This window comes from Carassius auratus, chromosome 39, assembly GCF_003368295.1.
Source record: "Carassius auratus strain Wakin chromosome 39, ASM336829v1, whole genome shotgun sequence".
NCBI lineage: Eukaryota > Metazoa > Chordata > Actinopteri > Cypriniformes > Cyprinidae > Carassius > Carassius auratus.
The window spans coordinates 12,307,443-12,324,086 of NC_039281.1; the positions used below are offsets into that span (position 1 = coordinate 12,307,443).

The 16,644-nt window shown below is 35.8% G+C and overlaps 1 protein-coding gene across 1 annotated transcript in view; it reads right to left on the reverse strand.

Moving 5' to 3' along the window:
- Positions 1-5,099: 5,099 nt before the first annotated feature.
- Positions 5,100-16,644, reverse strand: part of gpc3 (glypican 3) — a 109,842-nt gene continuing 98,297 nt past the window's right edge. Inside the window, exon 8 of the mRNA XM_026225591.1 lies at positions 5,100-6,938. Coding sequence (XP_026081376.1) covers positions 6,766-6,938 — 173 coding nt within the window. The 3' untranslated portion in view covers positions 5,100-6,765. The remainder of the gene's footprint in view (positions 6,939-16,644) is intronic.

Consider the following 16,644-nt stretch of genomic DNA (forward strand, 5'->3'; position numbering starts at 1 on the left):
GCGCGAGCACGCCAAAGAGCTGGCCACGCGAAACACACGGGGTGGAGCATGGAGCGCGCGGGAGGTTACATTGACTGAGAATTTGCAGTCTGCCTTTAAATACTGACATTTCAAAGGAGTTTTTGCCACTTTAATTGATGGTTAAGATAGATAGATAGATAGATAGATAGATAGATAGATAGATAGATAGATAGATAGATAGATAGATAGATAGATAGATAGATAGATAGATAGATGATAGATATAGAGTCAGTCTCTTCGTATTACAGTCATTATTTACAGCTCACAAGAAGGGCTTTAAACATAGATGAGAACTTAACCTCACACAAGCAACTACAAGCATTTCATTGCCCAGTTTTCCCCAGTGATAACTATGCAAATGACAAATAAATGTCTCTTGACTCTTGACACACACACATACGTTGCAATCTCAGCCCGGCTCCCATGACGAGCAACAAAACCAAAACATCTCACTTAAATGATGACAGTCCTCAGGGTCAGCAGCCTGTCTGTCCAACAACGACACAGGCCATAATTAGAGCGATTTTGAACTGTGCTTAAGTGTGGTTGTTTTGAACCTCCTGAGACTTGAGCTCTTTCGCAAAGGATGTTAAACCACAGATAATTTGTGGCAAATATAGGCCCCTATGTATAATGCATGCAAATAATCTGTTTTAAGATAAACATATATTTGCAATTATTGTTCTTTATATTATGGCTGAGAAAGTCATAGAGTTTCAGATTGTTCTATATTAAGTAATGATGCATGGTCTTCTCTCAAATGCTTTAAATGTGGAAATGGGGCCTTCATTATATGCTGTTTTTTTTTTCTTTTCTTAATCTCATTAACATTGCTAATTGTTTTCCATTCATTGTTAATCTTAAAGTGAATGAGCACAGAGAGCACACTTTGACATGTCTGTATGTGCTGGAACATGTGTATGTTTCTATGTGTTGTTGTGGCTGTGTGTGTGTGTGTGTGTGTATGGTCTAGGGGGAGCTCTTAGCAAACTGACATTCCAACTATTATGTCCCCGCATTCCTCAGCCTACCCCATTCATACTGTGTGACCAAAGCTGGGAAAGCCAGTGGCCAATGAGAATCTGTGGAGGGGTTCTGGGGTCTGTTGATTGTGGATATGAGAGAGTGGACCGATGTTAAACTCAATAGAAAACAAAAGGTGAGAGCACTTTTTTCCCAGAATACTTATAAACGGACAGATCCATAGCTCGAAGTTACTGCATGAAAAGTTGTGCAGTGAAGGTTGTACAAATGCATTTCATTTTCCTGCCAGTTCCTCCATCCCTGACTGATTACACTTAATACTCCTGATATTAAACATTTTGCTTTATCTGAAATATAATAAAATATAACTTTGTTAGTAAATTTTTTAAATGCATTTCAATCAGTGTTTAACATTCTAAATAAACCATATTGAATCACACTTAAAAAAAGATTTAAAAGTGGGTATTAAATTTGTGTTTAAATTGACATTTTAAATTATGAATAAAGTATAGATGTGATGAAGTCACTAAATTAGTATATTTATATGATTTACTTTTAAAGTGCATTTTAACTACATTATATTTCTGAAATAATATACATTTTAATTCATTAAGTTCACTAAATCTGATTATTTCAGTAAATACTATAAATTTTTAATTATTTACTTTTAAATTACTACATTACATTATAATTATTATTATTTTTCTTTCCATTTCTGGATTTGACCAACTATTGTCTATTGGGTTTTCTGACATACAAATATAGACAAATAATTGGCAAACTATTTTAATTTAGTTGTGTATTAGATAAATAATTCTTAATTAGATTAAAATAAATATAATGCTTCAATTAATATTTCATGCATTTTCTGTACATCTAACTTTGGACAACAAAACCTATTTATGGATTCTGAATGGCGATATATTAAGTACATTTCCATTTTACAAACCTAAATTGATTATGCACAGTGAGTTTGTGATAAATCATTTAAGAAATGTTTTAGCTTGTTTTAATTATCAAAATGGATGAAAATCAATTTTTTGAGTGCATTATCATGGTGGCCCATTAGTATAGAGATGATTTTCACCCACAGAATCACAAAAACAGCAATAAACTACTAACAATTTCTGTAGAACACAATTAGTCAGACTAACTGTGCCACTCTAAATAAAAAAAGACAAGTTGGTCCTAAAAATAGGGGTTATTATGCACTGTATTACCCTAAGAAAACATTCAACCTGCACATTTCAATGGGCCTGTTTGCCCATTCTTACTCGTCCTTTAACATTCAGAGTAACCAACAGCCCTGCTCAGCCCCTCTGCTGCTTTCTCGCCTGATAACTGGCCTCCCTTCACTGCTTTAGGTCAGAAAAGACCAGAGGCATGCAACATGATCTGATTCTGTGAAAAACATGAGTGTGAAAATAAGAGCATAGCAGCCTTGAAGTCTATTAGGTTATTGACGAGATAAAGTGTGTTAAACACACCAGGGGGATTGTTGTGTTTGTGTTTTGGGTGGGTGGGAAGGGGTGACAGAAAATACACGCAGACTAAATACGGTTTAATTTGCAGCTGTAGGTGTGAGGCACCACAGGTGTGTCTGACAGCTTTAGTCAGAGGAGATCATTAAGACAAAATGGAGATGAGTTAATTATATGCTTTTCAGTTGCCTTCACTTTCTGTAATTAGGTCAACATGCATTTTTTGATACTACTGAGACACTGGATGTCGAAAAGACACCCCTCGACTGGTCGGAATGAGAACTGCATACAGATACTCACCTTATGCACTAGTGCGTAACATTAAAAACAGAATTTCACAAACAAACTGTAAAAACAACACCACAACTGCAACTTTAACATTTTATTTGATTATCATTTACATGGAAACTTTTAAAATTAAAACACATGTATTTTAGCGTCGCAAATAAACAGCATTTGTACTCTGAACGTTCAGTATTGACCACCAAACATTCTGTACACTGGGTTACCCAGAAGAGCAGGTACAGGAAGGACAGTTCTATTAATGTAAGGTCTGAGTAACTGTACCCTGGCGTGAATGAAGGGCTCCATTTTATCCCCCACCCCTGTCACTCTGGTTATTGAACAGCTCAGGCCAAGCTCAAGTAGTCAGACGTGCCAAATGGCCCTTGAATGCACACCCACTGTGCAATCAGTACCAGTATAAACAGTATTACACAATTCAGAGTTTAATTACGGCACTCAACACATTCCATTACTGGCAGAAGCACATCCGTCATTTAATGCATACTGTGGCAATAAGCTATTTGTTTCAATTAAACTGAGATTTTTGTATATCGATCAGTCAGCCATAGTTTTTATTTTTCAAGTTTGCATGTTTTTTTTTTCTTTCAGACTGAATGTATTATGCCTCCTTGCAGCCTAGGGTTTATATTACTTACAAATTTACATAAAGCATATTTCTGTAAATATGCATTGCATTGCAAAAGACCTTTAACCAAATCTTTTTCAAATAAATAAAGTTGTGATATTTTCATTTGTAAACACTTAAATTCAAATGTATTTCTTTTAAATACTGTGACATAAAAGGAAAGCTCAAATAAACTTAAGCTCTAAGTTGTAAAACTATTGCTGCAACCAGGACACAATTGCCTCCCAACTGGCCTTTACCTGCGACTCATTAAAATAACCATCACATTTTTTTGGATAAAACCCCAGACTTAAGTGATCAATATCTAGGCTGTGAATGTGAAGGACAGCTGTGAAAATGAAGACAAAGGAGCATTACAAAGAAATTGTGCTAAAGTAAAGCAAATGTATGAATTTATGCAATGTATGAATGTATGAAAACCACCCCAAAAGCGTCTGGATGTCCCAGATGGAACTGTTGGCACAGCTATCAGGAAGTGGGGGCTAAACTGAACCATCCAGACATTGCCCCAAAACAACTATCCCTCAATACTCAATGTATGAATGAGAGCTGAAGTAAGCTACAGAGAGACCAGTGATTAGTGAAGGTGCACCAGTCGACCATATCAAGAGCTCTGCGTATCACTGGTCTATTGGGGAGAGGGGCACAAAAGCTCCCGTTACTCCTGAAAAATCACATAAAAGCATAACTGTAGCCTGGCAAAAAGCATAATATTGACTGAGGTGTGCAATGTGTTAAAACGATTTCTTAGTCAAATGGGACTAACATATGTGGCATGATATGTGTGGTGTAAAACACTAAGAAAATACCATTATTAAAGACTAGCAGTTCTGTAAAGTCTGAGTAAGCCAAGAAATCATTATTTAGTCTGCTACAAAACAAAACTTTTTCAGCAGAACAGGAGCACGTGGTTGAATGATGTATCATGGTGAAAACCTGTGTCAGCATCGAATTTCAGCAACCTGATTTTTTAAATGTATTTTAAGTGTAATGTTTTATGTATTTTTTTAATTGTATCAGCCGATATTCAGTATTTAAAGGGATGATTCACAGCTGGCAAAATGGGCTTTTAATAAAATGTTTCTGTCTATGCAGTAGAAAGGCAAAACATTTTCTGAAATCAGTGCTAGAGAAAAATTGCTGGGAGTTTCCTTTTTGGTAAAAAATCAACACACATAATTCACTTTTGATTTCGGTGCTTCCCCTCTGTTGATCCAAGCGTCCACAGGCGGGAATATAAAAATATTACAGAAGTTTAACACTATAAAGTAATAGTTCACATCCCAAAATAAAAACTGACTCATCCTCAGGGTATCTAAGATGCTGATGACTTTGCTTCTTCTTCTTAGCATTGTATCACTTGTTCACCGGACGACTGAATGGGTGCCATCAGAATGAGAGTCCAAACAGCTGATAAATAATCCACAGGTAATCCACACAACTCTAGTCCATCAATTAATGTCTTGTGAAGAGAAAAGCTGCGTGTTTGTAAGAAACAAATTCATCATTAAAACATTTTTATTTACAAACCCATGTTTCTGACTACAACTCCTCTATCCATAATATTACTCTTTCCACAAAAAACAGTCATCCTGTCTGAATCAGGAGAAAAATATACACAAATCAAGCACTGTTTATAAGGGAAAACAGTCTAAAAGTTCTTAATAAATATGTCAGTGGATTTTGATGATCGACAACAACAGGGGATAGACTTTATTTTTGGGGCAAGAGATGTAACTGATTATGAACTTGAGTTTCAGCCAGAATAAAATGCTTTAATTATGGATTTATTTCTCACAAACTCACAAGATGTTAACTGATGGACTAGAGTTGTGTGGATTACTTGTTTATTATTGTGATGCTTCTATCAGTTGTTTGAACTCTTATTCTCATTCTGACGGCACCCATTCACTTTAGAGGATCCATTGGTGAGCAAGTGGAATGGAATTGCCAAAAACCCAAACAGATTCCCAAAACACTTTGAGCTAACAGACCGTTTTGATCTGAACTCAAGTCTCTGGTGGAAGCAGAAGTTGACATAACCACTCAAACAAAGAGTTCTGAAAAGGCCCAGCAGTGTTTACAACCTTTGAGGAAGTCAATCTTCAAATGGATTTGGATGGTTTTCTGGGAAGGAGGCACAAAGACACAATAAATAAATAAATGCATTACACTCTTCATCTTCAAAATTACTTTGAGTTTAAGTGCTTTGAAATAATACAACAACAGAAAAAAAAGTATGATTTAAAATTGGTAATCTTCTTAAAACTTGCAGGACACTGTGTATCATTCCAGTTTGGGGATGTCTAGCACAATGAAGCTGATTCTTTCAATTTGTTTAAAACACACGTGACAGATGAAGAAGAACAGTAACAGATTAAATATCAGGTTATAAAAGGAAAACAGTGTAAACACTAGTTTTCCCATTCTGATCTGAAATGACAGCTTTAGCCCTTTGTATATGAAGATGCCTAGAAACAGAAAACTTTAAAGCTGCACAAATCCATCAAGCCATCTTTCACTGAAGGCAAATGCTACAGCGACTTGCGAAAAGGAGAGAGGAAAAACAGGAAGTTTTGTGTGTGTCCATTTAAGAGAATGCTTTAATCACACGATTATAATCCAAGAATAGAGGAAATGAAAGAAAAAGGAAGAGAGATAATGAGCGACGAAATCAAAGAGAGATTATAAAATACCACATTTTCTGAAGAGAGAAAGTCAGCATTCTAATAAAACTGTTTTAAAGCATTTTTTTTGTAAATGAAGCACAGCTGTGTCGCCCTGTAAGGAGAGGGTTTCACAACGACATGCCGATGCCTTGATGTCCTCCAATCCAAGGGTCATTTACTGCACAGGAAATGAGCAGCAGAGGAGAAGCTCACTGCGGTGTATGTATGAGACCGCGGTCGTATGTGTTCCCAGACTCTGTCAGTCACGCTTCCTTCTCCTTAAGTGTGCCCATTCACTCACAAAAGCTGAGCCTCTTTGTCTTTTCAAAAGCGATTTAGCTCCTTTTCCTCCAGAAGGCTTTGGCCTTTGTGTAAAACTGCATGTGTATAGCAGAGGGGAGGCGATGCTCAATATAAAACACATGGCTGTTGTGTGGCATACGAGTTCGGAGGGAAAGAACATGATTCTTCTATGTATAAGTAATGCTCTTCATGCTGTAGAAGAATGAGTTCATAGTCTGAGCATTTAGATGAAATCGATCCTCAGGTCCGCACAAAATATAGAAAAGAACAGGTTTATATAGTAAGACTTGAGACTGAGAAGAGGAAAGGTTCTTGTCCTTGGCCAAAATCATGGAGCTATATGTACACTTGGGCATCATTAGAGCTTCAGACGTGATCACTGAAGACCCAAAATTATGATGATGGTAAAAATAAAGGTTGCACTAGGAAAATATGCCGCCTGTGCCGCTCCAGGTACGGATTCTCCGCCTTGGGAGTCTGTGGCCAGTCTGGGAGTCAGGAGCAATTCATGAAGTGTTAAGTCGTCAATTGCCAAGTTATCTGCCAAATCTGAAAAGAAAAAGAGAGGGATAGAAACATTTTATTGATGGACCTGCAGACCTGTTTGTTGAATAAGTGTATCATATGGCTTCAGAAGAAAAATCCCATATTGAAAGAATGACTCTAATGAGTCAGTTCTTTTAAGTGAATCAAACACATTGCGAACAATCAATGTAGTCCAAGTCCTGAATGAATCATTCTAATGAGTCTAATGATTCTTTCTAGTAAAGCAAACAAGCATAGTTTAACTAGTGTAGTCTCACTCAGAGTCGTTTTAGTGAATCAAACATTTTCCAATATTCCACATTCAAATATGTGTAGTCCTAGTTCTGAATGAATGATTCTAATGAGTCAAATGATACAAGCAAACATACAGTGCAACTAGTGTAGTCTAAATCCTGAACAAATGACTTTAAAGAGTCGGTTCTTTTGAATAAATCAAACAGAATATATTTAACCAAATGTAGCCTGATTCCTGAACAGATGACTCTGACATGTTTTTTTTTTTAGTGAATCAAACACATTCCACCCAATCAGTGTTATTCTGATTTAGTGAATCAAACACATTCAGCTTACAACTACTGCAACAATCATTAAATTCTTTACAATTCACTTTTCTGCTATTTAAAATTTGTTTTCTGAAAAAAATTTACAGTTTACTCAACTGCTTTATGTCATTAAATTGTTCAGTAGGTATCTTTGTGAAATGTATGATATGGAATGTATGTGGATCTGCCCTTTTAAGGTGTTTCTAACCCAGGATTATAGCTTGAACATTTTCAGTCATCTTGGTGATTTATGTGTGCTTCCTCAGTCTGGAAAAAAAGCTACTTTCATTGTCTAATTACTTTAGTCATTATTTTTGTTATGGCATTGTCTTACTGGAGTAAGTGAGGAATATGGCAGCATTCCACCTTAACACCATTTAACAATCCTTAAAGAAACTAAAACATCTTTTCATTTATCTCAGCATCTACAGATGAGGTGTATTGTCTGGGATGTCAGCCATGAAGGAGACAGAACTATAGGTGAAAATTATAAGAAAGGAAAGCGGATATCAGTGATAAAGTCAAGTATGGAGAGGAACGCCAGCTATGTGTCCCCTGTGAAGTGTCCATCTAAGCAGAGGAGAATCGTATTCGTTCAAGACACAGATAAGCTATCACATGTATATCCTCTGCCTTATGTAGCACATACCTTAAATTCCTGTTCTCAGTCTGACATAACAAAACCATACAGTTAATAAACAGAGAAAACATGAAACACACGAAACCACAAAATAACAATTCTGAAAACCTTTGGTAACACTTTATTTTAAGGACAAATTCTCGCTTTTAATTAGTTGCTTAGCATACATATCACTCGCATATTGGCTGTTAATTAGTACTCATAAAGCACAAATTAATGCTTTATTCTGCAAGACCATATTTTAGATCCTTTAATCCACCCCATACCTAAACTTAACAACTACCTTCCTAACTATTAATTATCAGCAAATTAAGAAAAAACTTTTTGTGTTACCAAACTTTTAAATGTAAGAAAAGAAAAGAAAAAGACATCGAGGTCATTAATCAAATAAGTAGATTTGTGAAATGGATCATGTGACTGTACAAATGTTTGGATTTTGTCAAGGCATTAAATATGCTCTTTGGATAATTTTCAAATCATGAGGGAGACATGATCAGGTTTTACACAAACTCATGGAGTTCATGCCAACTGTCATTAAAGAAAAAGGTGGTCGAAGCAAATAGAGACATCCTAACTCTCACATTCATTATTCAGTTCAGCTTTTCACTCAAATCATGCTGAAAAACTATTCAGTTAGACAACTGGAAACTAGAAGTAAAGCTTTTAAAAAGTGATTTACAAAAAACTAATTTCATACCTAAAACAAAAAATGCATAAAACATGTTATGTTATTCTTTAAATCTTATTCTAAATTGCCCCTATATTTTCTTCAAATATTTTTAAATATGTTGTATTTTTGATATATCAATTTTAATCATTTTTTCTGTAATAGAATCTAAATTGCAATCTGAATTCTTTTGAGCTAACTTAATTGTCTGAACTCCAGGTTGAGACAAGCATTTTTATCCCATTTTTATCCCGATGTACACACAATAACCGAACATAACAAATTCAATCTGTGTTTATCACATAGTGATTACCTCAACAGTGGTGGAAGGCACTTCGAGGGGCAGTAGAAATCAGTTTACTCAACAGTGGGAGATTTTTGAATTACAGACACCATGTTCTGTCCATATGTTACTATTCTCTGCATCTTGAATTAAATTTACAGGAAAAAATGTATTTAATCTCCAAGATCAGATGCTATATTTAACACCCTCTATACGCCAGTGTCTTCACATTTCATTCTTTGTTTAGGGGGGAATTTTAACCTAACAGGGAGGAAGTGCACCATTTGGGCCAGCGGTTGCGTAGTCCTGGGATCAACAGGAAGGTATGCGACTTAATTCTATGCCCTGAACTCAGCATGCCAGCCAGTGAGAACCAGGACGAGAGCAGGAAAAGAGATTGAGACCTTCTCTCAGGGGGTCCTCTGGATGCCCAGGGGCCCAGTTCAGCACAGTCGACTTTAAAACAGAGGAAGGAGGTAAATAAATAAAGCCTCGGCGCTGAAACCTCCTTGAGATTTCTGTGCAATTACGACAGAGCTTGAGCGCATGCCAGAGAACAATTAACAACTTCTTTCCCTCCGTCCACTGACAAGCCAGCAGTTAGACATTCCACGGGCCCTGAAAGGCCGATTTTTCATTGTGACAGCGGCACAATGTACCACTAGTCCAATTAAAGCTGAGGTGTAATTCAATACAGCTTTTATATACACTGCACCCTAAATCAGATGAGATGTGTTCATGGGTACAGGCAGGAAAGTGAGGAACGTGTGTGTGTGTGTGTGTGTGTGTGTTACGTTATTGTTTGCCATGCAAGTACAGAAGAGCTGAGAGTCACTGAGTAAAACCTGAAATGTTCATAAAAATAAAAAGACTGGAGGGTGTGGAAATGATACAATGAGTGCAAACCATGGATAATCCAACTCCACAATGTGACTAATAATATCCTGTTATAATGAGCCGTGGACACTTGTGAATAATAATGTGAATGACGACATCCACAGAATGGTTGAGAGTTTGGTTGACTCTTGTTTTGGATCTGATATCCATATATTGGTAATTGGTAAGTGTGATGATGTGTGGAGACGGGCATGCTAAATATAGAAAACAGACAATCCAACCAACAAAGAATGAGCATGAGATAATCAGACCAATAGCACAAAGGCTTGCAAAGGCTATACGTTTTCAGAAGTATCAGTCTTCAGGGGTCTCCACCATGCAAGTGGAGCTCTGACTGGGTTTATCACAGATTTACGAGCTCCAGTTACAACAAGGGTCAGAGGTCAATAGTCAGCCATTGATTGGTAATGGTGGGCTTGGGCTGTCTCAATGCCCACAGTGCAGTACATCACAGACATGGCAAACGGGGACACAGACATGTTTTAAATGTTTACTGCAGCCCAACTTCTTTAGAAGACTAGTTTGTTTCAAGACCTGGTTAAAGAAGATTTATAAGCTCTTAGGGTTTAAAAAAGGTGATGAGGGTGTTTAAGTGCCTCAAACTATATATATTTGCTTATCTAAACTCAAGAGGGCTATCTTTGTTCTTCCAAACTTCTAAATGAGAAACAAATCTATGCTACATGTAGTGTATGGAGAATTATTATTAGGGTGCTTCCAATTAGTAGTATAGCTCAGATTCAGGTTAGAGATTTTAACATTTTTGGCTTATATTAATAATAACAACAACAACAACAATAATAATAATAATAAAACATTAATACATTTGTGAGTGGCACTTTTTTTTGGATTCTTTGATGAAAAGAAAGTTCCAAAGAATAGCATTTTTTTTAAACAGAAATCTTTTTGTAACATATATATGTCTTAGTTTATACAGTCACTTTTGTCCTTGTCTTATTAAAGCATTATTAAAACTGTCACTCACATTTTGGAAGATAGACTTGAATGTGCATGATACAAACCTATATTTTTAAAATTCATGACTGAAAACATTTTGTTACATGATTTTGATGTGCCATTTACATGGTAATGCAATGTTTGAATTTAAAATGGGTTTCAAAGGATGAATTTTGAGATTTTTCAGTTTTCAGTTGATATATAATTTCTGATGAATTCTAAAATGTGATATAGAAATAGGGCAACAAAGAAGTCTTTTTTTTTTAACAAAGTCAAAACTCCTGTTATAATGTAGATTTTTGAGGGTGCACTCTTGTCATAAATTAATTTATTTCTTTTCCTACATAATTTTTAACCAAAAACATTGGTAAAATATATATTTGTGAGTCTTAGACCTTTCCAACGATATATAGTTTGTCAAGATTACATTAGATTTAATTGTAATATAGTGAAGTAAATGTAGGCGTCCCTTATACGGAACGGGTTGACAGTTAAAGGGTTAAAGAAACAACTTATTGACTTATTGTATATTTTGCAATAAAATCACTTTTATGCCCATCAAATGTAACCCTAGAGCAATACTTTGGGTTGAGCAATAAGACTCTGTTTGTTTTGTATCTTAATGTCTGTCGGGAAAGGAAATTGATATGAAACATTTGGAAATGAAAATGTCCCATTTGACACCTGCACAGCACAAAACATGCTTTATTGGTTCCAGGCAGCCAATCTAAATCACCACAATCGCCCATAAAAGCCAAGTCAGTAGCACAGTCTAATGATATTTTGTAATTTATAATAAAAAAGCTTTATATATGATACTCAAACTCGAAAGATTAATAATCAGATGGCTGCACCATATCTGATATCTAAAGGAGATTTATGCCAAAGGAATGCTCGATCACATTTTTGTCATTCTGTCTGTTTTCATAAGCCTGGCTCCACAAATGTAGCAGCAATGTAAAGCAGCACTGGCCACTTTCATAAGGAGCACCTGTGTTTGAAGACTGACATTCCGTCTACTTATCTAGTCCTGAAGAACACCTGTAAGGCGGACGGGAGTTCCAGAATAAACAGGGCAACTGTATGTCCAGGTGGAGGTCTGTCTGGAAGTTGGCAGATCCTGTGCCGTCTGATGAACTGCATTTCAAATCTTTTTGAATCTCTCTAAAGAGCTTTTGGATTTTGATGAATGTCCTGCATGGAGGCTGTATACACTGTTAACTATAGGCCAGACATGTTTTCTTTTTGTGAGTATTTCCCCTTTTTTAATTCATCAGATCCATGATTTTATAAGGACTGAGCTTATATGTGTACACTTTAGTACCAAATGAGCTCTAAGTCTTGAAATCTAGATTTATTACATTTAATGAAGAAAATGTGACTGTGTCCACCAGTGTAATGATGCTAATATGTTGTGGCTGGTTGCCAGGATGTTTTTTAGTAATTGTTTGCTAGCTGCTGAAAGTTGCTATGGACTTGTTAAGCAGTTGCCAATGTGTTTTGTTTTGTTGCTAGGGTATTTGGTGAGTAATAAGTCACATGATTTGGGGTATTTGACTTCCTTTATTTCCTCTTCATTATGAGAGTGATTTGATATTTGCTAATCAGTTGCAGGTAGTATTAGGAAGAGGGGCATCTCATTCTAAAGAGCATTTCATTGGGCACGTTTAATATGTGCAAAAAGAATCATTAATGTTTTGGATCCATTTTTCTAGAATAAAGAGACTGCTAATGTTGCTAATTGTTAATTTTATTAACTAAGTTTGCTACCACTCTACAAAAAACACTTTTGCTCATTACATTTATTAAAAGTAACAGATTTAATCAATGTTACAAAAGATTTATATTTTTTTATATATATTTCAAATAAATGTTGTTCTTTTGAACTTCCTATTCATCAAATAATCCTATATATATATATATATATATATATATATATATATATATATATATATATATATATATATATATATATATATATATATATATATATATATATTTAGCAGCTCTCTTCAGCATTGATAATATTAAGAAATGTTTCTTGAGCAGGAATCATGTGAAATCAAAATCAAATGGGATCATGTGACACTGAAGACAGAAGCTAAGGATGCTAAAAATTCAGCTTTGCATCACAGGAATAAGTTACATTTTATATACCATATCATATATAAAATATGATATTTCAGCTTCCACACCTCTATATATAGAACACAAGATCGCAACACACGTAAGACCCTCTGTAAACACACTCTATGCTCCCATAGACAGCACAGTGTCTCATGCTGATGCTGCTGCTGGATCTGGTGAGGACAGAGGAAGGAATGTGGATGCATGTCTCCACACCCATCACCTGACCACAGGCCCACTCCAGCAGGCAGCCAACAGCTAGGCAAGACAAACTAGCCAGCCACGAGGAGGCCAAGACACAGTTACAGAACCCTGAGACACTGCTAAAACACATACAAATACAGCAGAGAGACCATTACTGCACACTGAGCAACAGCAAGGCTGTTATGTTGTTTACAGTAATTCTTTTGTTTGATATATGCTTGGGATATCATTAAAAAGGGATTCCTGACTGACATGTAAGACAATACACAATCACAGTTGGTATATGTAGATTTTCTCGATAAATTCTTTTACACTACCATTAAAAAAAAAAAAAAAACTTTTATTCAGCACAATTTTTTTTTCAGATGCATTAAATTGATCAAAAGAGACAGTATATAATTTCATTTTAATTTGTAATTTTACAAATGTTTTCTATTTCAGATAAATGCTGTTCCTTTCAACAGAATCCTGAAAAAAACATTAATAAATTAAATTTTAAAATTAATTAAAATAGAAAACAGTTATTTAAAAATGTTTTACAATATTACGGTTTTTACTGAATTTTTTATCAAATAAATGCCTTGGTAAGCATAAAATCTTAGTTTGCACTGAAAAGTGTTTTATCAATATAAGGCAATGTTATAAGTCAAAATATAAGTCAAAAGGGGGATATTTCGGATGTAAAGTAGGAAAGTAGGAAAGTAGGAAAAAGCATTTAGTAAGAACAGACTATAAGAATGTGCGTTTAAAGACCACTAGTGTCAGCTACAGTGCTCCTCTCACTAAATATGCACATAATTACATCTAATCCAATGTATTTAACTAGTTTTAGCTCTAAAGTTCAAATTAGACACAGAAAGAAATGGACACACACAAAACAAAGATGGGTTCCGAAACAGATCTTACCACAGTGGGAATAAGATTTCCTGTGGGATGGTGAAGGCCTTATGGTGTAAAGGCCATTTCAATGAGCTGATGAGCTGTTGGCATACATGATCTCACTCAGAAAGTCTTGTAAATGCTTTATACCATAAGTGCCAGAGAGGATGCAAACATGCTGACTGAGAGTAAAGATGAACCAGTAGAAACTACATCCTCACAAATGGGGAATGTGGATGGCAGGTCTTTACAAAAATGGGATATGGGAGATTACTCCAACTGTGAGTCGCTCTGTCATTTAATTTTGTTCACAGTGATGGCTAATACCAAGAAAATGCAAGTCGTGTTTGTGTGTAGAGTCACAATGCTACTGTGTTGTGCATGGTTGCCAGGATGTGGTTGCTAGGGCATTGCTTGATGGTTGCTAGCACACATCTCCTCAACAAATCACATGAATTAAGTTATCATTCATGCTCATGCCGCAAAGTTTAGAAATTTATGTACAAGTGCAATAGTCACTGTCCACTTTTGTTAGTCTTAGTTCCGGAAGTATTTTTCCCATTCATTTCTTTCATAGAGATTGAACAAAAAAATCAGTAACCAAACCAACCATCTCTGAGATGAATATCATAACGTTACAAACTCACAAACAATTTGGAAAATGTGGAAATCTGATAAACAGCCCATGAAGCATTGTGAATGATAAGTTTAGTCATGTCTTTTATTTTGAAATTCCTCATCATCTGTCTTGTTCATGGTTTGTTTCATATGATCTGTATCCTGTTTGTTTCCTGGGTCATGTTCTCACTGGTTCATTGTCTTTTTATCTTGTCATCTGTTCTGTCTTCTCACTGGTTCACCATCATTGTCTTGATATCTTCTTCTGTCATTGGTGGTTTTTGTCATGCGTTCCCTGGAGTCTTAAGCCCTCATGTTTGCCATGTCATGTACTGAAGTATGTTATGTTGTTCTGTATCCACGTGTCAGCTCATTGTTTATTGCCAAGCTCAGAGCTCATAGTCCATGTTTGGTTTTATCTCTTAGATTAAGTTCATAGTTTGTTGATAGACCATTATCATTCTGAATAAAACTACACTTGGGTTCTCCGCATCTCCATGCTCGCCTGCATATTAGCATTTTTACTTTCATTTCTGGACCATTGCAAGCAGTGGTTGTCAGTGACTATGATATTTTGGTAGAAACTATGATTACTATGGTGATATTTTGTAACTATTTTCCATAAACAACTGTCACTCAAATGTATCCTCATGGATCTTTCTGTGCCTCCTGGTTTACGGATGACCCAGAGCAGGTGAGACAGTTTGTGTTTCCAGACGATGTGTGGCTGACAGACATGACGCAGGAAGATGTCTGGAATCAATTCTGGACGTCAAAAACTCTTGCTAATGTAAATAAAACGCTAACACAAACAAACACTTACTATTGGAAACTCTCAAGCACAAAAATTTATTGGACAGAGGAAAAATGTGTACTCTTTGTGAAATTGGAATCTAATTGGTTTATCATTTTTTTGTTATAAACACAACTGCTGTGCTTCCTGCTTTAATTTGACAACACTACCTTTGTCAGTCTTTGAAGCCAGCCTACCGCTAACAACAGTGTTTGGTGTGAGACGCCATAAACTCCCAACCACCATGTTAAGCCTTCCTCAATGGGAATGACTGTAGATGTAATCCATCCAGCTTTTGTGCATATCAAGCCAGGCACTGTTTACACAAACGTTGGTTAGGTAGCATTATTTCTCTGTGTATGTGGTTATCTGTTAAGTGCATATGGTTGAGTATGTGTGTGTGTGGGGAGGGATTGTTGTTTATATACAGAGGAAGAAATAAGGACCCCTTGTAGAAGGAGCCAGATCCACTGGGCTGTTTCTCATGACAAACTTCCTCTCTCTGTGATCAGGATTATTTGCAGATGCGATGCTGCCATTGCTCCTTTCTCAAGGAGGAAAAAAAACACACCATCTGCACTCTTTTTCCATTTAATGATCTCACTTTTCTCATCTCATCTAGTTTTGCAAACGGACTTGGATCTAGCTCTGCAGGTCATAAGTGCTGAGATTTGACAATTTTCTGTTGTTAAGGAGAGAAAACTTCACAATCCTTGAATTTGTTTTGAAGTTTAATCGCTTCAGCGCCCATTCGTTCTCCTGGTACATTCTTTATAACCCAAATTTTTGTGGGCAATGTCATCAGGGCGAGAAATGATGACAGATTTAACATTTTGGAGTAAACAAAAATAATAATCATTAGATTTATGAATGAATAATCGTTTCGAAATCTATACTTAATGCAAAACAACTAAATGCAAGAAAACATATTATCCATAAAAAACCACCATGTTTGTCTAACACTGAAGAGTTTGGGATGGCAAAAAATGGCAAGAACGCTGACATTTATTTATAAACATTTGTAACAAATAAAAGATATTTCATATGTTAAATGTTGTGCTTTTGAACTTTCTATTCAATATTAATTATATAATGTTTGAGC